The following is a 21554-nucleotide window of genomic DNA, read 5'->3' on the forward strand; positions in this document are numbered from 1 at the left end:
ATAGGTCTGAAAAACCTTTTCACCTGGTTATACTCAATTATGCGCATCACTGTTTGTAGTGTTTTTAAGACTGCGACAAAAGTTTTTATTCCAAAAATAACAAAAGCAACCTCAATTTATTTCATTAATATATGTTATTTTTTTTATTTTTCCTTCCCCCCATTTCAGTTCTGACTTACTGGAATATGGCGACGACGAGGAGGACCTCCACGACACCACCGTCAACCAGATGCTGGTGCCCAGGTCTCACCAGGAGGACGCCACGCTCATCCTCAACAACCTGCTGAGGGAGTACGACAAGACCCTGCGGCCGGACATTGGTGGTAAGAGCGGCATGGGAAAAGTTGGATGCTGATGTTGCTGGAAGGTGGAGCACACACCCACCTGCACCACCACCTTCCTTTAAGCTTAGCTCCTCTTCAGTGATCCGGATACTTAGACTTCTTTGATGACCATAAGACAAATGTGGACATATCGATCTTAAATTATTCACGATAAAGCCTCATTTGAATCATTTAGTTTCAAGCCATCAAACAAAATTGTATGGAAGCCCTGAAAAGCAAGTAAAAATAAAATAAATGATGCATTTCATCACCACCTTAAACCCGTTTCAGCAGTTGAAACCAGTTTTGATGTCCTTATTGTAAACAAAGCAAAAAAATTATTATTATTGTGATAATTGGTCTGACCAATGGAATCTTTGTCTCGAACCAAATCTTGAATTCTTAATGTAATTTTATTTCTGAAAGAAAAAAAATCCACTAATGGAACTTTCTGTTATTGTTGTCATATATTTGTCTGCCACAAGGGGCAGGAGTGAGCCACTTTCCCTTGACTGACGTTATGGGTGTATACAACATATGTATTATTCCCCCATCCATCTACTATCTTCTGCTTATCCTATTGGTTGTTGGGGGCAATTGGTCTAAGAGGAAAACGCGGACATTCATCTCCCACTCTCGAGTACTCATGGGGAATCCCTTGGCTAGAAGGGATATACACTCTCTCCAGGAAGTTTTGGATCTATCATAGGATGCCCTCTCAGTGCAACATGCCTGAAAAACATCTAAAGGGAGGTGCCCAAACCACGTCGACTAACTTCTTTAGATGTGAAGGAGTAAAGGTGTTACTTTGAGTTACTCCTGGGTGCCTGAGCTTCACACCCTGCCTCCATGGTTCAGTCCAGCCAACCCGCCATGGAATCTCAATTTAGCCTCAATTTGCATCTGGGATCCTACTCTTCTGGACATAATCCATATCTCAGAGATTCTATCCATGAACTCCAAAAAAAGGGATTTGTGATGGACAGCTCTGGCAGAGTGCAACCACCTTTTTTCCAAGAATATAGAGGAATGGTTGGGTTGGACATGCAATAATCCACAGAATGCAAGTGGAAAGGATGACCAAATCTTCGTAGCTCCCTCAGGAACGTCGTCAGAAGAATGATTTGGCCCACTGAGGTTTGATGATTGAATTCTTGTGGTTGGAAAGAGTTTTCTTTCCAACCACAGTAGAGTGAACATCTCCAGAGGGACTTGGAAGAGTGATCACTATAGAGTTGGAGCACAGTCTCTGGTTCCCCTCAATGAAAATTGAGCCAACGCCCTGGTCTGCCACTCCACAGCCCCTGTGACCTGGAATGTCTGGACAACCCAACAACATCCAGAGCCTTCAGCACCTTGGGCTATACTTAGTCCAACCTTGGCACCCAGCCACTAGTGAGCTCTGTATTTACTGTAGCTATGTCTTCTATGGTTTGTCTCAGACTCTACCTCATCCTGGCCCAACATTGTGAGTGAATTAAGGAGATCCTCAAAGTGCTCCTTCCACAGTCCAACACCATCCTGAATCTGGATCTACTATTTCTGCGTCTCCCAAACCATTTCTGAGATTGTATATCAAAATGTCCGACACAAACCTTGGTGGTGTTATTTAGAGTACACTGAGGGATGTAGAGTATGCTACCAAAGTTACTCAGGGGTAGTGGTTCATTTTGCTGCCTCTTGTAGTAGAAAAGAGCAGATGAGAGAGTAATGTCTTTACCCTTGAGAGGTTATTTCAAAAATATTGAAAAAGATATATTTTTTTTCTCCTACAATTGCAATTTAATAGATTTTTTTTTATTTTTACAATTACGAATTTAATTGGGATCAAATCAAATATGGCACCATAATCCAAAATTAGAAACTTCTAAGCTTTGAAACATGATTTAATAACTAATAATTTTCTATTTTAAATTACAGCACAAAGTCATTTTTTTTCCAGAATTCCACCCAAAGGAATATCCAGTCTTCGTTTTGCGTTTAGCAGAGCCTGCAGAGAGCCAGACAGACTCAAATGCAGCAGATGAGAAAGCCAATAATTCACTTCGTATTCCAGTGAAAGGAAATTAGAATGAGAGGGCCATTTTAGCAAAGGGACATTAAAATAAGTTAAATGGTTGTAAAATGGGTTGTAAATAGAGCTGATTAGCTGTGGTATCACTTCAAAGTTCTTTTCTGTCAAACACTGATACTAACCAGTGTGGGAGAATTTATCCCAAAGTCTCTGGTTCTCCTCAACAAACCAGAGGCAATTATAAGAGCAATAATATGTACTATTACAAATAAAACCTTCTTGAAAACCAGACTCTGGCGGTCTTCTCCTCCGATCTCAGTCTGAAACTCAAACGGCTTTGTGCCGTTTTCGCAGGGAGAGAAGAGGAGTTGGCAACGTCCAGTTCAAATCCTCCGCTGATTGCACTCGCATCATTTCCACCATGTTTACAATGCAATCACTGCTCCGAGCTTCTCTGAGGCCTTTCTAATCAAAAACGTTTACTGGTTTGATACCTGGTGTGTTCTCACTGGTGGGCCACTGCCTGGAAAAACCGCCGGTGATGATCGTCCGTACGGAACGCTGTTACCCCTCCGTTTCCAGAAAGTAGAAATCATCATTTGTCATGGATTCCTGAGTGTCGAGTGCAGGTTGCGACTGCTGGTGACTCAGCTTTAGTATGATTGCGAGATATTTATGGCCTCTATTTGCAAATGTAGGCATTGGCTCAATACTTTTCTCACATTGTTGCTGGTACCACTTTTATTGTGCCTCATTATTTTATGTTTTAGTCAGAATCAATAGAATCCGATACGGAAACCATTTGGGAGCTGCCCTACATTAAAATTGAAGATTATGCACAGTTTTTGTTTCATCTTTGTTTGCTTGCGTTGCTTCCTGCAGCTTCTGGAGAAGACACCAAGCTTAAGTAAACAGCCTCTGTGTAAGAAAGGTTATATAACAGATCTCAGGGTTTCCTATGAGTTTTAAATGGAGGGCGGACTAATGACGGTAGCAAAACATGTATTTGTGTCACGCATTAACGTAAGCCAAGTGGATTTTTATTAAAGGGTACTGTTGTGATACAGAGAGATACTGCAAACAAGATAAAATATAACTAAATGCTTCAAAACATGCAGAAATGAATAAAAGTCAATAAAAAATCGACTTTTATTCGATATTCTTTTGTTTTTGTTGTCCCCTTCACATCATTTAAATGATCAGTAGTACAGCATGAGTATGAAAACCATGAGTTTCATTTCCTTGTCTGAAACAAATACCGGGTACAAGCCAAACAAATGCAACTGATTAAACTTGAACAAGCTGCAGTAGCTGTCTCCTGGAGTGAAATGAACTGTAAAGCTGGTTGCTGTAGCTTAATTCAGTAAGGCATCCATATAGTGACTAGAAAAAGTATTTACCTCTTCGGATGTTTCACCCTTTTCTACTGATTTTAGTAGTTTTGGTAATGAGTTCATTCTTTCAGACTAGCGCTACTCAAACGACTTGATAAACTACATTTGTTTATGTTTACTATAGCTTTCCTTATAGACGCACTTTATTTCTCATTATTCTACAGCTTTTGCTTTCCCAAAGGCCACTTAAATTTAACCACAGGCTTGATTAATGAGATGTGTTCGAAAAGGAGCTACTGCCAACTAACAAAAAGCAGAGTTTCCAAAAAAAAAAAAAAAAAAGTTAGGAGACTCTGTGAAACTTGAACAGTCAGCCTGGTACAGACAACAGCAAAAGAAAATGCTTAAAAAAAGACGTTACTTTCTTTGGAAAAAAAATTTTATGCTGGTATTCATATTTGCTGACAGGGTTTTTTTCCTAATCAAAAAGCTGCTATAGCAAAACTACAAATGTTGTAGTTGTTTTTTTTAAAAAAGCAAAACAACACTTTTTCAGTCTGGTTTTAGTACGTCAATGGTTTGATTTTGGTGACTGATCTGAACTGAAGGCGGAACAGTTCAGCAACCAAAATCTTTTACTGTGAAACATGCTGTGTTTCGATGTAGAAATGAGTTTTTTTCCACCTGTTTCTATGAGCAGTACATCATCTGGATGGTGGCATGCGTTCTTCCAGAAACTGAATACGTTATTCAGCGCCAACTGTTCCTTCACGAGGTGCCAGTTACCTGCTTGGCTACTCAACTGTGTGCAGATAACAAGCTTGGTGGTTCCTCCTCCCCTTAGTCCGGCAGATGATGACATTTCCCTTGAACATTACTAAAATAAATGGACTCTGACTAAAAGAAGGCAGCTTAGTTTATTATATTTGATTTAGTGTTTAATATTTAATAGGGGAAAAAGTCTCTATACTCATCAATGTCAATTATGCTGAAGAAATTAAAACAGAATGACTGTCTACAAGACAAACTGGACTTCCAAGCTACACACTGTTCTTTTTGACAAAGTTTGAGTGGAACAGGCGATCTTTTTATACTTAAAGCCCTACAAATTTATCAAGAGTCTGCTTGACTCTCAGATGTCAAGAGAAAGATAATGTTTCCAAATGTTATAGATCTGAGATTTAATGAGGTGATGGAAAATTTGACATGAACCCTGAATCCCTCTCTCGGCTGGAACTATATCCACGACTACTTCTAAAAAAAAAAGTTGCAAGTTGAAGGTTTTCACGAAGCCCTTCTTTGAAAATTTTTGTGATCCAAGCCAAACATTGATGACAGCTGAAAGTTGAAGCCTGGGTCCAGTTTCTTGGCTGGACGAAAGCTTTGCCGTTCCAGGGTTTGGTCTGATATTCAGAAAAGAAACCCACAGTCCAATAGAAATAGGTTTTAGGGTTCTACGAGACTTATTAGGTCTCACAACCAATGAGCTGAAACTAAGACTATCAAATTAGAAAGCTCTTATTTGATGCTGTAGAGTTTCACAGATAAAATTCAGCTGGTTAGATGAAGCAATGAGAAGATGAAATGTTGAAACTCACAAAATCATAAGTTAAGAACCTCTGAACATTTTAGTTTGATGCTGTCAGTGTTTCTTTCTTTCTGCTGTTAGAGTAGAACTTACATGAACTTTATGGTATTGAGCCAAAATGGCTCAAAGGTACTTTTAATTTGTTTATATTTTTGTTGTAAAGTCATAAGTTAATAAAAAGAAAGTTTGAGAAATAAAAAGTAGATTAAATACAGCATTGAAGGTAATTAAAATGACATAACACCACCCTGAAGTCCTGAGTTAATTTTCCCATTCTTAAGCTGGGCTTATTTTCATATTGTTTGTGTTTCTCAGAATATTTAAGATGCCCAACTTAACCCGAATCTGACTCTTTTTTTTTTTTTTTTTGCATTTTGGTTCCCCCGGCAGCTTCCTCGGTTCGGATTTTCTTGTAGCTCACCTCTCAGGAGGGGAATCTCCACACAGCTTTGCTTCCATAATTACGGGTGGAATTTTGATGAGATCCAGTTGACAAACCTCAGTGTCAACTGAGCCCATGAAATGCTAATGTATTGGAAGGATAATGTGAGGCAGTGTGTGTGTGTGTGTCCATGTTGCATGAAAGAACCCGGTTGGAGATGATGCCGAGTCAACAACAGAACTGGGACAATAAAGTCATTGGAAAAGGAATAGAGTTCAGCTGAGAACAAACCTGAGAGAAAAACACACGGTAACTAGCACACTCGTGTAAACAGGCACCTACCGAAGTCTCGGCTCATTTCCCAAATACACCTGGATTTATTCTAAATCAAAGTAGTCCTCTACCTATTCAAACACACCGAACACACAGTGAAACACACCAAATCAAACAGGCTTTTCTGTTTATCTCTTTTTGCAAATGTGAGCAACCTTCTCGGTTTGTTTGTGAGCTGATGGCTGTGGAAGCAGAGTGCTCTCTGTTGAAGCATGTTCAATATTTCTGTGTTTACTGGCCATAACTCTGTTTTATAGCCTCATGTTGCAGCAAAACACACCAGTTAGATAAATCACTTTGTTAGCTCAAATCAAACAAAGGATGCTGGGTATAACTGATCTGACGGATGCAATAAAGAATTTAACATTTTTACAAAGAGTACTTTTTCATTTTTTAATAATCTAAGCTAGTAATGTAAAAATAGGGTTAGTCTAACATATAAAAACTGTTGGAAATGAAAGAAAATATTAGCTTGTAGGTGAATTGTTGTCATAATAACTGACCTAACTGGAGCTAGCTAAAACCTAAACGGGCTTGAAGTTAAACTAGAGAAATCCAAGACACTGCAGCATAACAGGGCTATTATATTGTTTCCCTCCTGTCTCCTCCAGTCTTGTGAAGTCAGCTGTGAACTTAATGTTCATATAAAGTGGGTGACTGGTCCACTTAACGGGTAAAAAAAAAAGAACGCGACCCAAATTTCCCCCCGAGCAGAACAAGTGTCGTGCTGCACCTTAGCCGATAAGAAGCGGCGCAGACTGGATGGAGATGAGATGCTTTTGTGCCCCTATTGTGTCACTTTCCTTTTGGGTTCAGAGTGTGTGATCACTGTGGGAGATCTTAGTGATCCTGCGCTTAAATGTGCATGGCTGTGTTTGTGCGTTACCGTTTGTGTGCGTCTCCAGTGGGGAATCGGAGGCAAAGTGGGCTGGAGTGAGATGCTGACTGTGCTCTTAAGACACACATCGCAGCGTTAGGGAGGCAGATTTATTCAAAGAGCTTAATTAAAGACTAAAAATGTAGCAGCCCCCTAGTGCATTAAAAGATACATTTAAGGCAGAGTTAAGTCTTTGTGCCCATGAGAACTGAAGCCATAAGAGAACAATCCGAGAGAGGCTTTAAAAGTGTGTGGTCAAAAACTATATATATATATATTTTTTTTAAACTCAGAAAGAAAAGCTAATTTACAGACACATCTGTCAAACCACTTGCATTCATTTCCACAGTTCACAAAGGTGGACAGACAAATTGCAAACTGTCTTGATTACGTTCGGAAGAGTTTTTTCATAATATGCTGTAGATGTAGCAAGTTAGTTGACAATCAATGGGTGGTAAACTGACTAAATGAAAAACTATCAAGCATCCTACGATGAACTTTAGTAAAACACGCATTTTAAGATCATTCATTACAAATTTTCCATTTTTTCTAAAATAAACTTAACCATCTCTCCACCATAGTCCTCACAGTCTCTGAAAGGGAAACATTATTCCCCTTTTTCCTCTTAATCTCTCCCTTTAGATCAAAATCTCTTACAAAAATCAGACTTAAACCACTGATATAACCTTCCTCTTGACATCCAAGTCAAACAGTCTCAGTCATTTTTAGGTCTCTTATCAGATTTCATTCTTATAAAAAAGAGGCATTTGTCTACTGTTAGTAGTAAATAAACAATAACTAGATAGTATTATGTGATCCTTCCCTCATTTTGGAAGCTGAATATTTAAATAAATGTTAATCCTAACCACTAAGAGAATGTCTTTTTAAGAAGCAATAACACTGATTGAAATCTCTGGTAAAGCAGCTGACATTTGCTACAGGGACATAAAGGGAAATCACTATAATAACTCATGAGTGGTATAATTAAATCACTTTACATTTATGCTCAGAGGATTTCTTGTAATTCTTCACATTTACAACCAGAAACATAATTCCTCTGGTGTCCACATCCATTTGCACCCCTCTCTGAAAGTTCTTCCTCTCATTTCACACTTAGAGGATAAACACAATGCAGAATCATGCTGCATACTAATATGTGGTCCAAACTCGGCCACGGACCTGATCCTCTCTGTGTGGGATCAGACGCAGCGACTGCAACCAAAGGCGCTAATTGTCTGCAGCTAACAAGTTATTGATTTACACCGAAACAGCCAGGTCCCTCAATCATATCTGCCGTTATTGCTTTGTCAAATATGTCTGACAGTAACAATTACATCCGCCAGCGGCCAGGCGGAGAGTTCATACATTTAAATAAGACATCACTTGCCTTTCAGAAGCCATTTTTATTTGAGCTATTATTCATATATTCTTTTGTGATCGCATTTTGTTGTTTACTGTACATATGTCCAAAGATGTGGCTACGCCTCTTGAGTGTGTGTGTCACTAAAAGGGACTTCAGAAGGATTCAGATGAAAGCCAGGTGTGAGTCAGAAATAGAAACCTGAATCTCCTCAGACATTGTTACTTTGCAGCTGTTTCCTGTCTCTTTCGCTCCATTTCCATCTGGTTCAACTCTCTGCATCTCATTCAGTCACCTTCCTCTTTTGGCCCATCTCTTACTCCCTCCATCATCCTGCCATTTTTTTTTTCATCCAATAAACCTCCCTCTGCTTGCCATCAACGTCTGTGCCTGGCCACCTAAGTTATGTGCATATTAACGTTTGCAATTTTGCAGTTTTCGAGCGAAAGTTTGACCCACTTTTTGATTGCGTATTAAAATCTCATACATCCAAGTCAGAAGTCATGGCTGATTTGATCGGTCTTTGGTGGAACGCAGTATGGTGATTTTTCTTTGAGACTGCATGTAACATACCAATAAGCCTTCATGATTTATATATGACTACTGGTGCGGTCAGGGGAATAACCAAGTACACTCTTTCTACTTGTGTGTGATCTAGTAGGGAATGTTGCAACCAAATACTCTTTATTTGATCATCATTTGAGTGACCAGCTCTGCAAAAGCAGGAGTTTTGGCAGCGTGCTTTTCTGGAAAATGTGTAACACACTGCCAAGTTGGAAAGTGTTTCTGCTGTATCAGTGTGGGAAGTGTTCGAAGACCGTTTCTACACAATTTGAAGCCCCTCATAGTAATTTAAGAAATATTATTCATAAAAGAAAATGTGAGAAAGTCCTACTGAATTCAGATCATGCAAAGTTAGGAGAAATGACAAAACTTTGTCTTGTTGAAGGTTAACGTTTGTTGCAGGACAATGAGAAAAAGTCTCTGAAAGGGTTGGCAAGATAACGAGACATCTTTCAAGAGAAAGGTTCCAGTTTTGCAACGTTGCATCTTAGCTAACCAGGAAACTTCTGGTCCTTTGGTCCAATAGATTCAACAAAAAGAATGTTGTAGCAAAATGTCACAACAAAAAGAAGATATAAGCACAAACACTTTACACCAATTGTCGGACACGATGTAGGACCTGCTTTTCAGACACAGACCCCAATCATTTCCTAAAAAGCTTTTGATCGAGTTTAGAAGAAAAACTCGGAGTGTGTTTGCCTTTAGAAAGTTAAAAAACTTTAATCACAAACACACAGATAGGCCTGTGGGTAATTTGATTGAGTTGCTCTCTCCTGGCCTCCGTGGGATCCGCGGCAACCTGCATGGTTCTTTATTTTCTGCTTTGTTTTCTTTTTGGAACAGCGATATGATCAACAACTTCCTCTAGGCAGATTCAATTAACAGCAAGAAGTAGCCCTGAACCTCATTAGAGATGTAAAGCAATGCATGTTCTCATTTTGAAAAACTGTATGCGGTCCTCTTTGGTAATTACCAATTTTCCGATTGAAATGCCTTTTAACCGCCTCGCATTCAAATGATTACATAGTTAATGAATTGGCTTACTATTTTCTTAACAGGGTGTCGGTCTCATCATTGTGACTACCCAGCTGGATCAGAACAAGCAAGAATATGTGGGAGGAATTAAAAAATGCACTGATTTTTGCACTGATAGCTGTAATAATTACATTTAAATATATCTTCTGACTTCTGAAAAGGAGGAAGCAGCTTGTAAAATCCATCTTCAAATCATTTTAAGACACAACCAGTTCTTAGATACTAGACACTAGAACGTTCACTGGTCTGGTTTGCCTTTAGACTGCGAGAAAAGAGGTGTAAGTAAACTTCTGGCTTGAACTGTAACACAGCCAGTAAATGTTCTTCCTGCTTTGCTTTTTAAATGAAATATTTACAGCCTATATTCAGTCTTTACCTGCGCCCGGTTGCAAGCCACTGCTTGGAAGTCGGGGGGGAAAAAAACCTTCTCAGACATCCATTATTTACAAAAGTCGTTTCAACAAGAAAAATGAGAGCAGATTTAAAGTCTTTTTTTATCCCCCCTCTTATATTAAGTGTTAATCTGTGATCTAGAGAATTTCATATTTAGTTGTTGTCTTATTTCGCTTGTCCTTTTCTTATTTGTGTTGTTGATTCACTGCTTTTTACCAGAGTTTTCACGTTAAATGACATTGATTTATCTTACATCTTTGGTTAAGTTGGGACTTAAAGTGACTTGTTTCTGTAAATTACACGCTTTGTTACATCAGCGTTTGGGAGCAACTGAGCAGGACTGAGGAGATAACGATCCGTTTTTCTTTAGCAACTTAAGCTTGCAGGTAAAGCAAAGTCACTGGTGACTGCATGGGCGAATGCTGCTAATAGGAAACTGGAATTTTGAACAAAACTGGAGCTGCTTTCATGTAAAAGACAGACTTACATTTCAAGATTTCATCACTTTAGTCATTGTATAAAATTCTATTATCACATTAAAAAGCAGTCTTTTCAGCATTCCTAAATTATATTCAGACAAGATATTCAAATAAAACATATTCAGTAAACATTTAAGTGTCATAGCATCATATTATAATTTATGTATTTTAAGATCCTTTGATAGGTTAGATAAGTGGTTTGACTTAAAACTGCCAAGGACATTTAGAAGAAAAAGTAAAAAAATAATAAATTGCAATATTATTTAACACATTTATTTAAATATATATATTTGTTACTTTTGGGAGTCAGCCATTACTAATTAATCCTGTTGTGTCAGCAGCTTTTAAAGAGCCACCTAACATTTACCAGCTGCATTAAGGGACAATCCCAGAAGATAACACCTTGGACACAGTTAAATAGACGCCCTCTGCACCTCCGACTCAGATGTTTCTCTTGTCTTTTTTTTTTTTTGAGGCAACTCCTTCCTGGCTGGCCTCCTCTCCATCTTCGCAGGCCCGACATTTGGCACAGCGGTGTCACCACAGCAGCTTAAAGGACAAACCGCACACAAGCCTCTTCAATTTTTCAAGTCCAGTGACATTTTGTTAGATGAAAAGAAGTTTAGAGTCCTGGCAAATGCTTCCCCTCACATCTGAGGTGACCAGGTTATCCGAGCCGACAGTGTCCCACAGGGCGGGAGCTTTACACAAGATGCAAATTTAGGGGGGAAAAAATGCACACGTGAGGCAGCACTTATCCTGCTAACCTTTTATAAAGCTCCTTGATGCAAGTATGACTCCAGAAGCATGTGTGTTCACTGGAGGAAATTAATTCACATAAATCCTGGAGTCTCACTTTGCTGATTTAGCATGTAATCCCCCCCGCCTGCAACATTGTCCGCAGAAGGTTGAAAGTGCAAACTAAGTTTTCCGTACCCCAAAGATAGCCGTTTGTCATCACAACCTTCTTCCTACATTACCCAGGATTCAAGTTGGTTGTAAATTTCAATAAGGAGGCTTGCTGCTACATCTATATTAGCCTTCCAGGCATCGTGGGGCGAGAAGGCAGGCAGCAGCTGGTGTGCAACAAAGCAAACACGCATTAATAATGCCGAGGATGTGTTTGGATAAGCACCGACGTTTGTTTTAATATACAGGCTGTAGACAACGATGTTAATGATGATGATGGAGCACAACAATTATCCAACTCTGGATCTCAGTTTAGAACTTTCTCTCAACATGTTGGGATAAAGTTTAATAATTTAGATTGACAGCTAAATGATGCAATAAACATTCAATGCTTTCCTTTGTCATACCTTTGTATTTCAGTTTGATTTTAATGCCCAATTTATAAAAATTAAATGGACATGACATTTTTTTAAATATTTCCCTGAATAGAAACAACAGTCTAAAAATCTCCATTATATTGAGCCATAAAAAGAGCTTTCTGTGTCTGAATTCTGCAATGAATGCCTCATTTTGACACAATTCAGGCTCATTACAGAAATGAGCCTGAATTATAGGCTTACATCTCAACCAAAGATGTAAGATAAATCAATGTCATGAAAACTAAGTTCACATAAGTCAAAACGTTCATAGCTCACTACTTAGCAGTAGGACTGGGCCCATTTTATACTTACTTAGGGTCTATAAGTAGCATTTCTGCTAAGAAACCGACTTTAGCCTGAATAATTAGCCAATTATTATAACTTGTTCTACTTTATAAAGAGCAGCGTAACAACAATCAATAATATTGAGAGCAAACTACATCTAATTTGACATTTTGTTCAGTCTAAAATGTCAAAGTAAAATAATAACTGTATTACTGAAGGTTATAAGTAAGAGTAACAGTAAAAGTCACTACATTTTGGACTTGTTTTGACTGAGAAACAATGCACAGTGTAGCTATGCTCTATCAGGGTTAAAATATCCTAAAGCAGCGAATGCATCATTTAGACCAGTTCCACTTTGATTAGGCTGATGAGCTCCACCTGTGGAGTTTGTGAGTGGCTGCAGAGAAGGACAGAGACCTGGAAGGGATGTTCTGGAGGGATTTAAATGCAGTGAAATGATACCTTGAAGGAATTCCTACAACTTAAGAAGATGGAACTGAAGACCTAAGACTGCGCTTGGTGGTCAGTGTTGAACGAAGCTGTTTGAGCAACCTGATGTGAAGCTTCTTCCTGGAGGTTTGATTCAATGGAGGCCAGGTGAGCTAGCAGACCAGAACTGTGTTTCAGTGTGCTTGCCTTCCTTGACAATTATTTACTTTATATGTATAGTTGAGAACTTTATAAATGCTGCAGGCTGCTACTTTGGAGATGCTGTGGACTGAATGTTTTGTTTTTAAACAAACAGGGGTGATTTAAAACTATATTGTGGGTAAGAAAGTGAGATTTTTGTGCTTGGCTAGTAGTTAGCTGTGCTTTCATATACTTTGGGTGTTGGTTGTATTGAGGTTATTAGCTGTTGTCAGAATGGTAAAGTAGTTGCTTTCTGCCTGAAAGTTGTTTTGATGAGTGTGACTGATGTTTTGCTAAGCTGTAGTGATTAATGCCTTTCTGCTTGTATGTATTTGTTTCAGTGAGCAATAAGCTTTTCTTCTTGTTAGCTTCATGTGGGCATGTAAAAATAGACATGAATACAGTTTTTAAAGTTGGTGAGTTTTGTGCAAATATGTATTTTTATCTTGGAATGAACTGTGGAAGCTCTGAGCATTGATACTGAGGTAATTAAACTTGACTGAGGACAGAATAATGAGGTAAATACCTCTGGTGTACAGGTGAAAACACTGAGGAAATGCATTTTCAAATTTAGTTTGCTTCTCCATAAATTGTGAATAAAACTTTGTTGTTAAAAAATGTAACATTGTCAGCAGACCTTTTAAATTCGCTGAACATTTAGGCATTTTGAAGAAGTGTAGCTACACAGAAAACTTTCTCTGATGCAGTTCAGGAGGAAAACCGGTGAATGTTCTTGGTAAAGAAAATCAATGTGTAGGTTGAGGATGTCTTTGAACAACAGTTATTTACCACACTGCACATCCACACACTCCTGTTTGAGATAAATCAGCAGAGCCGCACAGAAGTTAGGCAAAATGTTCACCCTTTTAAATGAGAATAAGTCTTTGCACACGGTTTGTGAAGCTGTCATAAATAGCATCATTATGAGCTTTACCAGGCAAGAAAGTTTGTACTATAAAAGTTACACGGCTGTCAGCAAGAAGACTAACTAAGCACTTTCTGCTCTCACAGTTTAATTTCTGACTTCTCCTTTTGGGAACCTACCGCCTAGAAAATATGCAAGAGGGCCAAACCTCCATGCATTAAAGCTTTTGCAGAGTGTCGAGACAGACCTTCCCAATTTGTGTCCATCATCTCGCTTTGTACATGATTTTATGTTTAGTGGTGAGATTAAGGAGAAAATGCAGAGGAAAACAAACCGCTAGGAATTATTAGAGGTTTGTTGCCATGCGGTAATATCTGCTACCTTGTAGATTGCTTCTGCTTTTGCTTTCTCTGTGTCGCATTTCATCACTTCCGATCAAACTATGTTTAATATCGTACAGGGATAACATGGATGAGTGCTTTCATGAGGAAAAACGAGTAATTGCTACCTAAACTTAGTAACTGGTTGTGCCACCCAAGGCGGCAACAACTGCTATCAACCATTTATGACAGCTGGTAATGAGTCGCTGTGGAGGAATTCAGATTTGTTTTAATCCACCTCTGTTGGAGGGTTTTGTGGGTTGTCCTACAGCATCCTATTTGGATCTAAGCCTGGGTTTCAAAACATCACTCAATAACCTTTATTTATCAGTTTTTTTAATTATTCAGGGGTAAACTTGTTGATCTTTTTCTGGCTGAGCGCAATTCATAGTTTCACCTGAAGCAGCAAAGCATTAAATGACAAACGCCATGTTTGACTGCTGGTACAATCTATTTCTGACATGTTATATTCAACTAGATGCCACATTAGAAAAAGTTCTACTCTTGTCGCATCGGACCATGGAATAATTTCCCAATAGTTATGGGGGATTGTAATGTGAAACACTCTTTTTCTCTTTTTTAGCAGTATTCTTCATGTTTTAACTCTTCCATTTTTACCCAATTTCTCTTATTGTTGACCCATGAACTCTGGCCTTAAGTAAGCCGTGTTAGGCCTGCAGTCCTTTGGATGATGTTTTATGACCGTCTGAATGATTAATCTGTACATTTTTAAGTTATTTCATTAGAGTTAGTGGATCATGATTCTCACTATAGTGCAGCAGAGTCCAGCAGCTTGATGGATGACTGACTTTTTCTCACCTGTTCCTACATTTCTGTTGACTGGGGTGCAAAGTGTTTTCAGGTATATTAGCCTGAAAACTCAATCTGTCATGTCATCAGAAAGGTTGTATTTCAGTGCTGTTTTTTTTTTTTTCATTATTATTCTATGCATCTGTCACTAATCAGATTTGGGTGTGGCTTCAGAAACTGAACTCAGGTTTTCAAAAACCGTATTTTTTTAAATATATACATCTTCATTTTGGAGCTTTTGTCTGAGTCTAAAATCAAGTATCTCTCATGTTCAGACTACAGTCATTTACAGCATCATTATATCTACCATGATACACCATATGTGAAACGTTTTGTTGCCATGGTGATATCTGCAGAGGATCATAACAGAAACTGTCATAGTATAAAGCTTAACAGATAGAAATCAGCCTTGAGGCAGATATGTTTGCAAATCAAAGCTTTAAAATCTGCAGAGACCTTGACCCAGGAATTTAGCTTGAACTCCTCTCCAACGAGAGCTTTTCTGGCCCGGTAAACCCACGCCTTTCATTCCTTCAATGTATCGTGTTAATGAGAAACCACACAGGAATGGCCAGGTAATCATGTGGAGCTTTAAAGTGGTGGACTGATACCACACCGAAGTGCATTAGGGCAGTAATAAGACTAAGCTGGGCTTGGATCATGTCTGACACATTCCCCATCCCTGTGAGCTCTAACCATTAAATCGATTTCCATCTGTGAATCCTGGGTCCGCTCCACTCCGGCAAAAGCACGACTGGTTAGCCGGGGATTTGCAAGGTGTGGATGAACTTTGAAGATGTGAACAGAGATAAGACGCAGTGCTTGGACCTGTGTGGTTTGGATTTCTCGCCAAATCTGTTTTCTTTTTCAGTTGCATTACAGTAGAGAACAAATGAGATGAAGCAGTTTGTTAAATCTGTCTCCTTTTTTTTTTTTACTTGTTTTCCTGTGAAAATATTCCCAAAGTGTGCCTCCATTAAAGATTTTCACTGCCTCACTAAATATAAGCAACTTAACATGTGAACAATATAATCCTTGCATTGAAAAAATAACAAAAACAGTTCCTCTGATTTGTTCCACAAAGCAGCTAAACCAAATCACGTGGAACATTTTTATACAACTAGACTAAATCAAATGCACAAAAATGAATATATTTTGGCAACTTTAACCTAGTGACCACAACTTCTGGTGGTTACATAAAGGTTGTTATTATATTTTTTATGATTACACATTTTTAGTTGCCATCTAAAGGACCGTTTTTGGATTCAATCAATAACGGCCATAGTGCAAAACAGTTTGTACTGCAAACCCGTTGCAGGAACACTACATGCAACGCATTTCTTATTCTTGCTTCAATTAACTTTTGGAAATGTGGGCACTTTAAGGGGACTTGAGTTAATGTCATGCAGGGAGAATAACGGGGATTGTCTGTGTGTGTCTGTGTCATGCTGCGAACGCGTGTCAGCAGGTGGCAGCTCTTCTGAAAGTCTGAAAAAGCAGAAATTTTCATCCCCCGCACCGGCTTGTTTGGGATCGGGCGGTCTCCGTTGTTGTGACTGCATCAGGAGAGCAAAATAATGCATAATTCATTGTTTACCTGATGGACACAAAGTCTAATTAAATCTGCACAGCGTCACCCGCTGTGACAGGAGTGTACGTTTTTTTCTTTTCCCCCCACATTTGCTTTGTTGTGTAAAGTGACATAAATGTGTCACATTAATGCCCAACAAAGACTTAACTGCTTTTTGCAGCTGGATCTAATGCTCAGCTTCCTGTCAGTAGATTGCAACACAGATTCAAGCTAAATTAAAATAACTTCAAGTAATTTTAGTGGATTGGCTGAGAGTGAGTAAACCTGGGAAAAGGCAAACTTATTATTTCCTTAATTCATAGAAGCAGCATGTGCAACAAGCATGGCCCTGTTTGCAGTTATTGCCTGGTGTCAGTTCATACGGAGCAAGATCCTCCCCTTTACATGATTCCTTATTAAACCTCTGAAGGAGCAGAAATATCCTGCCGTCTCAGAACTATTACATTGGTTCAGTGAGGTGAACACAGTCTGCCAGAGTGGAACAGTGTGTCCTCATTCATTCCCCCACGCACTCCCATACACAAAGCGCTGTGTACAAACCTACACTGTCGATCAATATCTGTCCGTTGGGGAAGTCTTTTCAATGGGATTCAAATGATTTTTTTTTCTTCTTTTTTCTTATTTGTACATTGACAAAAGGAATATGAGTTTTTACCAGCAGCCGATGTTGCTTTTTATCTCAATAAAATCAGTGAAGGTTTCTGTTGCATATTTTCCTTGGGTCTCATAAAACACAGCCCTGAGGGTCAAGCAGTAAAGAGTTGCACTGTACAATTTAAATTACGTCTGGTTGCAGAGGTATAAAATGTGGGAATAAAACTGCTCTGCTACGAGTTATTGAAATGTTGACATGTTCATGTTTCACCAGGGTTGGTATATCTGGAGAAGCAACTGTTTGCCCCACCTGCCTTCCTATCCTGTCTGTGTGCATTGCATTTGAAATAAACCCAAAGCAATTATTAAGTTGTTTTTTTTTTTTATGAACTTGTAGCAAAAGCTGTTATGCTCCACTTGTGAAAGTAAACCTTTTGAGCTTCTTAGCACTCAAAAACAATTCCAATTGCTACATTGCCAGATAGAACGTTTCTTGTCTTTTCAGATATTATTGCGACGTTATGTTTGTTGTATATGGTAGTGCCTTGCTTTGTGTTGTTTCCTGTTTTTAAGACTCAGTTGTGTTTCTTAACTTGCTGGCTGGCTAAAGGTCTGTTATTAGTCAGAAAAGTGCAATCAGTGCATCTCTAGTCTTTATCTTGACAATGCTTTTAAGTTTGCTGTAATATGCTGTACCTCTCCAGCTCTGTGTTTTTGTTTGTTTCAAGAAACATAAATCTTCCAAACCATCTTCTCTGAATCTACTGCTGAACTAAAGTGTAGCCTGAATTGAGTTGGAGTACATTGGAGTGAAATCTAGTGGACTTGCCTGCATATGAAGGAAAATGGTATCCTAGTCGCCGGTGATTGCATGTAATGTGTCTCTGAACGGCGCAGATGGCTGGCTGGAGCTCATCCTTGAAGTGAGGTGCTTCAGAAATGTTACAGATGTGGGTCGACCAGCGTTTGGAAAGCATTTTTAGCCTCAGCTTCATCCTGCATGGCACAGCCAGATGGCTGCTGTTCATCACACGCACATGTCGTTTTATTTATTTAAGCATTTCTTGGAGGCAGATAAAGCCCCAATGGTTAAGTCCCAACGAGATGAAGTAAATGTTTCACATCTGCCTGTAAATTAACTGAAAGATGCAGCTGTTGTTGTAGGGGGGAAAAGGTAATCCATTCAGAAAAAAGTGCCTATTCAACTTCAGATCTTGGCTCAGATTTGTTGGTCTTACTTTTTCCTCCCGTATCATAGTAACCCAGATGGCTGCTGTCTGTTTCCATGGTTACAGTGTGGGGAGGTTGGCTGGAAGAGACGGTATAATGATGCACATGTGCCAACATGTGAATGGGCTACAGCCGGAAAGTGTGTCTAAGTTTTTATCTGCTTTCCTTTTACGGTCACACAAGTGCAAAAAGTGTTGATTGATGTTTCCAAGTGTTACCGTCGGCGATACGATCACACACTGATGCAAGCGGGCCAGCTTTTTCTTTCTTGAGGAGGGAAACCAATAGAAGCTTGGAACCATTTCCAAAGTGCATGCCAAATCAGTTTAATTACTTCATCTCAGTCTCACTAATATTGCAGAACAGTTTAGGAAATTGACACTTTTTTTGCCCATTTTACTGCCATTAGTTGGTTTTAGATACAAATTTGCCCATAATTGTGCAAATCTACTGTGCTTTTTTTTTTCTTCTTAAGGACATTTGTTTCTATAAAAGTCTGTCAGTATGTAATTCAGAGCCAGGTGAGCTGAGAATTAAAGCAGGAAGCAGAGAAAAAATTCTTAAGTGATGCAGCTGGAGTCGCAGAGATTTAACCAAACTGCTATTTTTATCTTGAATAATGACCCAAACGTAAAATAATTTATTCCATCTTTGGGTTTTTTGTAACATATTTCTCTAAAGATTAGAAAACTTGAGGTTCTGCATTTAAAGAAGCAAGCAACTTTGCAGATTAGGACTGTTGACCTTTGTAAAACAGCTCAATCTGAGATTGTCTAGATTGAGCAAAGTCCAGAATGTCTGTACTTTGACTAGGTCATCAAACTACCTCAACCATTCCAGTTGTGTGTGTGTGTGTTAAAGGTCGTTTTCTGGATTAAAATATAGGGGTTTTTTTTAACCAATATTTTTCTGTTTTGGCCCAATAACAAACATTTTCAATATTGCAAACGCTGACATTACGATGACGATGGGGATTCGTTTCATGTCGTTCTAGCCACCATGTTTCACGGTGTGGGTGGGTTAAGAATCTGATGGAAACTTAATGTGGTGTAAATATCAAAAAAGGCAGAGTTTTAAGAAATCTTTTATTCATTCATTCATCTCTATGCAAGCATAGCTTCTGTATCTGAGTCAATGATTGCTGGTGGGAAGCCAGCAAAGAGAAAGGCCAATATTTGGAGACTACTGGATTTCTACCAAATATTTGCTTGGATGACAAGACTTTCTCTCGCTTGCTTCAGAGCTTAAACAGAATGAGGATAAAATATGAGCATTATCTCCTTAAATGTCCTATTTATCCTTATTTGAACGTGAAACTTAAACTAAATGATAGTTGGTTTACAGTGAACTTAGTATAATTATTTTGAGTCAAAAGGGGTTTGCTTGTTTGAGTTTGTAGTAAATTCTGTTTGCATCATTGACATCAAGTTTTTCAAAAAAAATGGTGAATGTATGGAAAGAGAAGAGGGACACATTTCAAGAGCTTCCATCTCTGGGATCTCAGAAATGCTGTTAAATCCACTAACAAGTGCTCATATTTTGTGTAAAGATTAACCTTTGTGTTTCAAATACAGTATTTTACATTCAGAAATATTGAGTTCTTCATTGATATGTATATTGGTGTTTAAACAAAATGTATGACTTTTTTTAAACGTTTATATTTGAATAAAAAACTGAACTTCTCTTGTTTTAGGTGCATGAATGGAGGCTGTAGTTAAAAATTGGTAGAAGGATCCAAATTAATTCATGTTTTGGTTAAAGTTTCTGGATATTTCTCTAAACTTAACACCTTGTTAAAGCAGTAGGTATTTTAATCACTTTAGCTAGCATTGTAGTCGAGAAGCTTCACTTCTTTTTACCTTGTGAAGGGTTTTTCCTGTGTTCTTGCTTTGTTGTACACCTGGATTTGCTTTTCATTGTTACTCGTCTGTCTCATACGAGTCATTGCATCCTAATTATCTACGCTCTTGTTTTTGTCATTGCCAGATTCTTGTCTCTGCTTTTACTCCGTACATCCGTTCCTCATCTCAAAGTTAATTCTTCAGTCCTTGGTAATTAACTGCTTCCATTTATCGGTTCCTTTTGGTTTAATAAATAAAAATTATCCACAGTCCTCAGCCAGCTGGGCAGATCCACACAAAAACATATGTCAAGATTAGAATAATAAGCATCAAGAAAGTTAAAGTAGTAATTGTTGCAATAAGCATCCAACTATTTAGGTTTGAAATTAAATGCTCTGTGGTTTTTATTTTTATTTTTGTGACCCATCAACTTTCACTTTTTCCCCCACTACTTCAGTGCAACACACACTGGCTTGATCTGGTTGTCAAGTAGTATTGCACCTTCATATTTCAGCTTGACAAACTGCAGTTTCTTTAAGTTTGGATGTCTTTTTTTCACTAAATGAGGTCATTATTTAAAAAACATATGTGCTTGCATATCCTTAAAACTTAACCGCATCAAAAGACCAAAACTAAATCTCATCAATCTTGGCCTGATTCTAACTGGTTGCTTGAGTGAAGCAAAGTGAAGTGAAGTAAAATGATGCCGTCTTCGTTTTATAAGTGCAGTAACCACCAGAGCCACAAGATGGCCGAGTCCCGATGAACTCTACGCCTCAGTGAACGCAAATGTCTTTGTCAGAACAATGTCTTCTGAAGACATCACCAGCAGCAAACAGCTTGAAGACACTGCACTGTAGATGGCTTTTACTCAACGCAGAGCAATAAATTATTTTCCAGCACATTTGCTTCCAAACAGCCACTGAAGACACCAGGGCTTCCCCCCTCGGTGGTGAATCCGGCAGCCTGCTGAGGCCCCTCGTATTCCATGCACAGATCCCGGGAAACGGAGCATATGGGAGCTTGAGCGCTCAGCTGGGATATGTGCATCAGCATGCACACACGAAGTTGGCCGGGCTTGACAATGCGTAATGCATTCGTCATGCCAGCCGGGCCAAGCAGGCATGGAGGGTCTTTCTTCCTAATCGAGCCCCACAAGGTGATTTGATAATACAGATGGGAGCTGTCAGGCTTTTCTGGAAAACAAGACGAGGAAGGAGAAGAGGAGCAGGAGGAGGAGGATGGGAACACACAGAGGATGACAAAGAAATCATATGTGCTCTGTGGATGAAAGTTTCTCCTGTATGAGTGTAAAATT

At 38.8% G+C, this 21554-nt stretch overlaps 1 protein-coding gene across 1 annotated transcript in view; it reads left to right on the forward strand.

The window, feature by feature from the left end:
• The window catches only part of LOC102226955 (gamma-aminobutyric acid receptor subunit gamma-3-like), an 87935-nt gene that overhangs the window by 630 nt on the left and 65751 nt on the right, over nucleotides 1–21554 (forward strand). The window contains exon 2 of the mRNA XM_005812909.3: nucleotides 169–323. Coding sequence (XP_005812966.2) covers nucleotides 169–323 — 155 coding nt within the window. The remainder of the gene's footprint in view (nucleotides 1–168; nucleotides 324–21554) is intronic.

Source organism: Xiphophorus maculatus, chromosome 24, assembly GCF_002775205.1.
Source record: "Xiphophorus maculatus strain JP 163 A chromosome 24, X_maculatus-5.0-male, whole genome shotgun sequence".
NCBI lineage: Eukaryota > Metazoa > Chordata > Actinopteri > Cyprinodontiformes > Poeciliidae > Xiphophorus > Xiphophorus maculatus.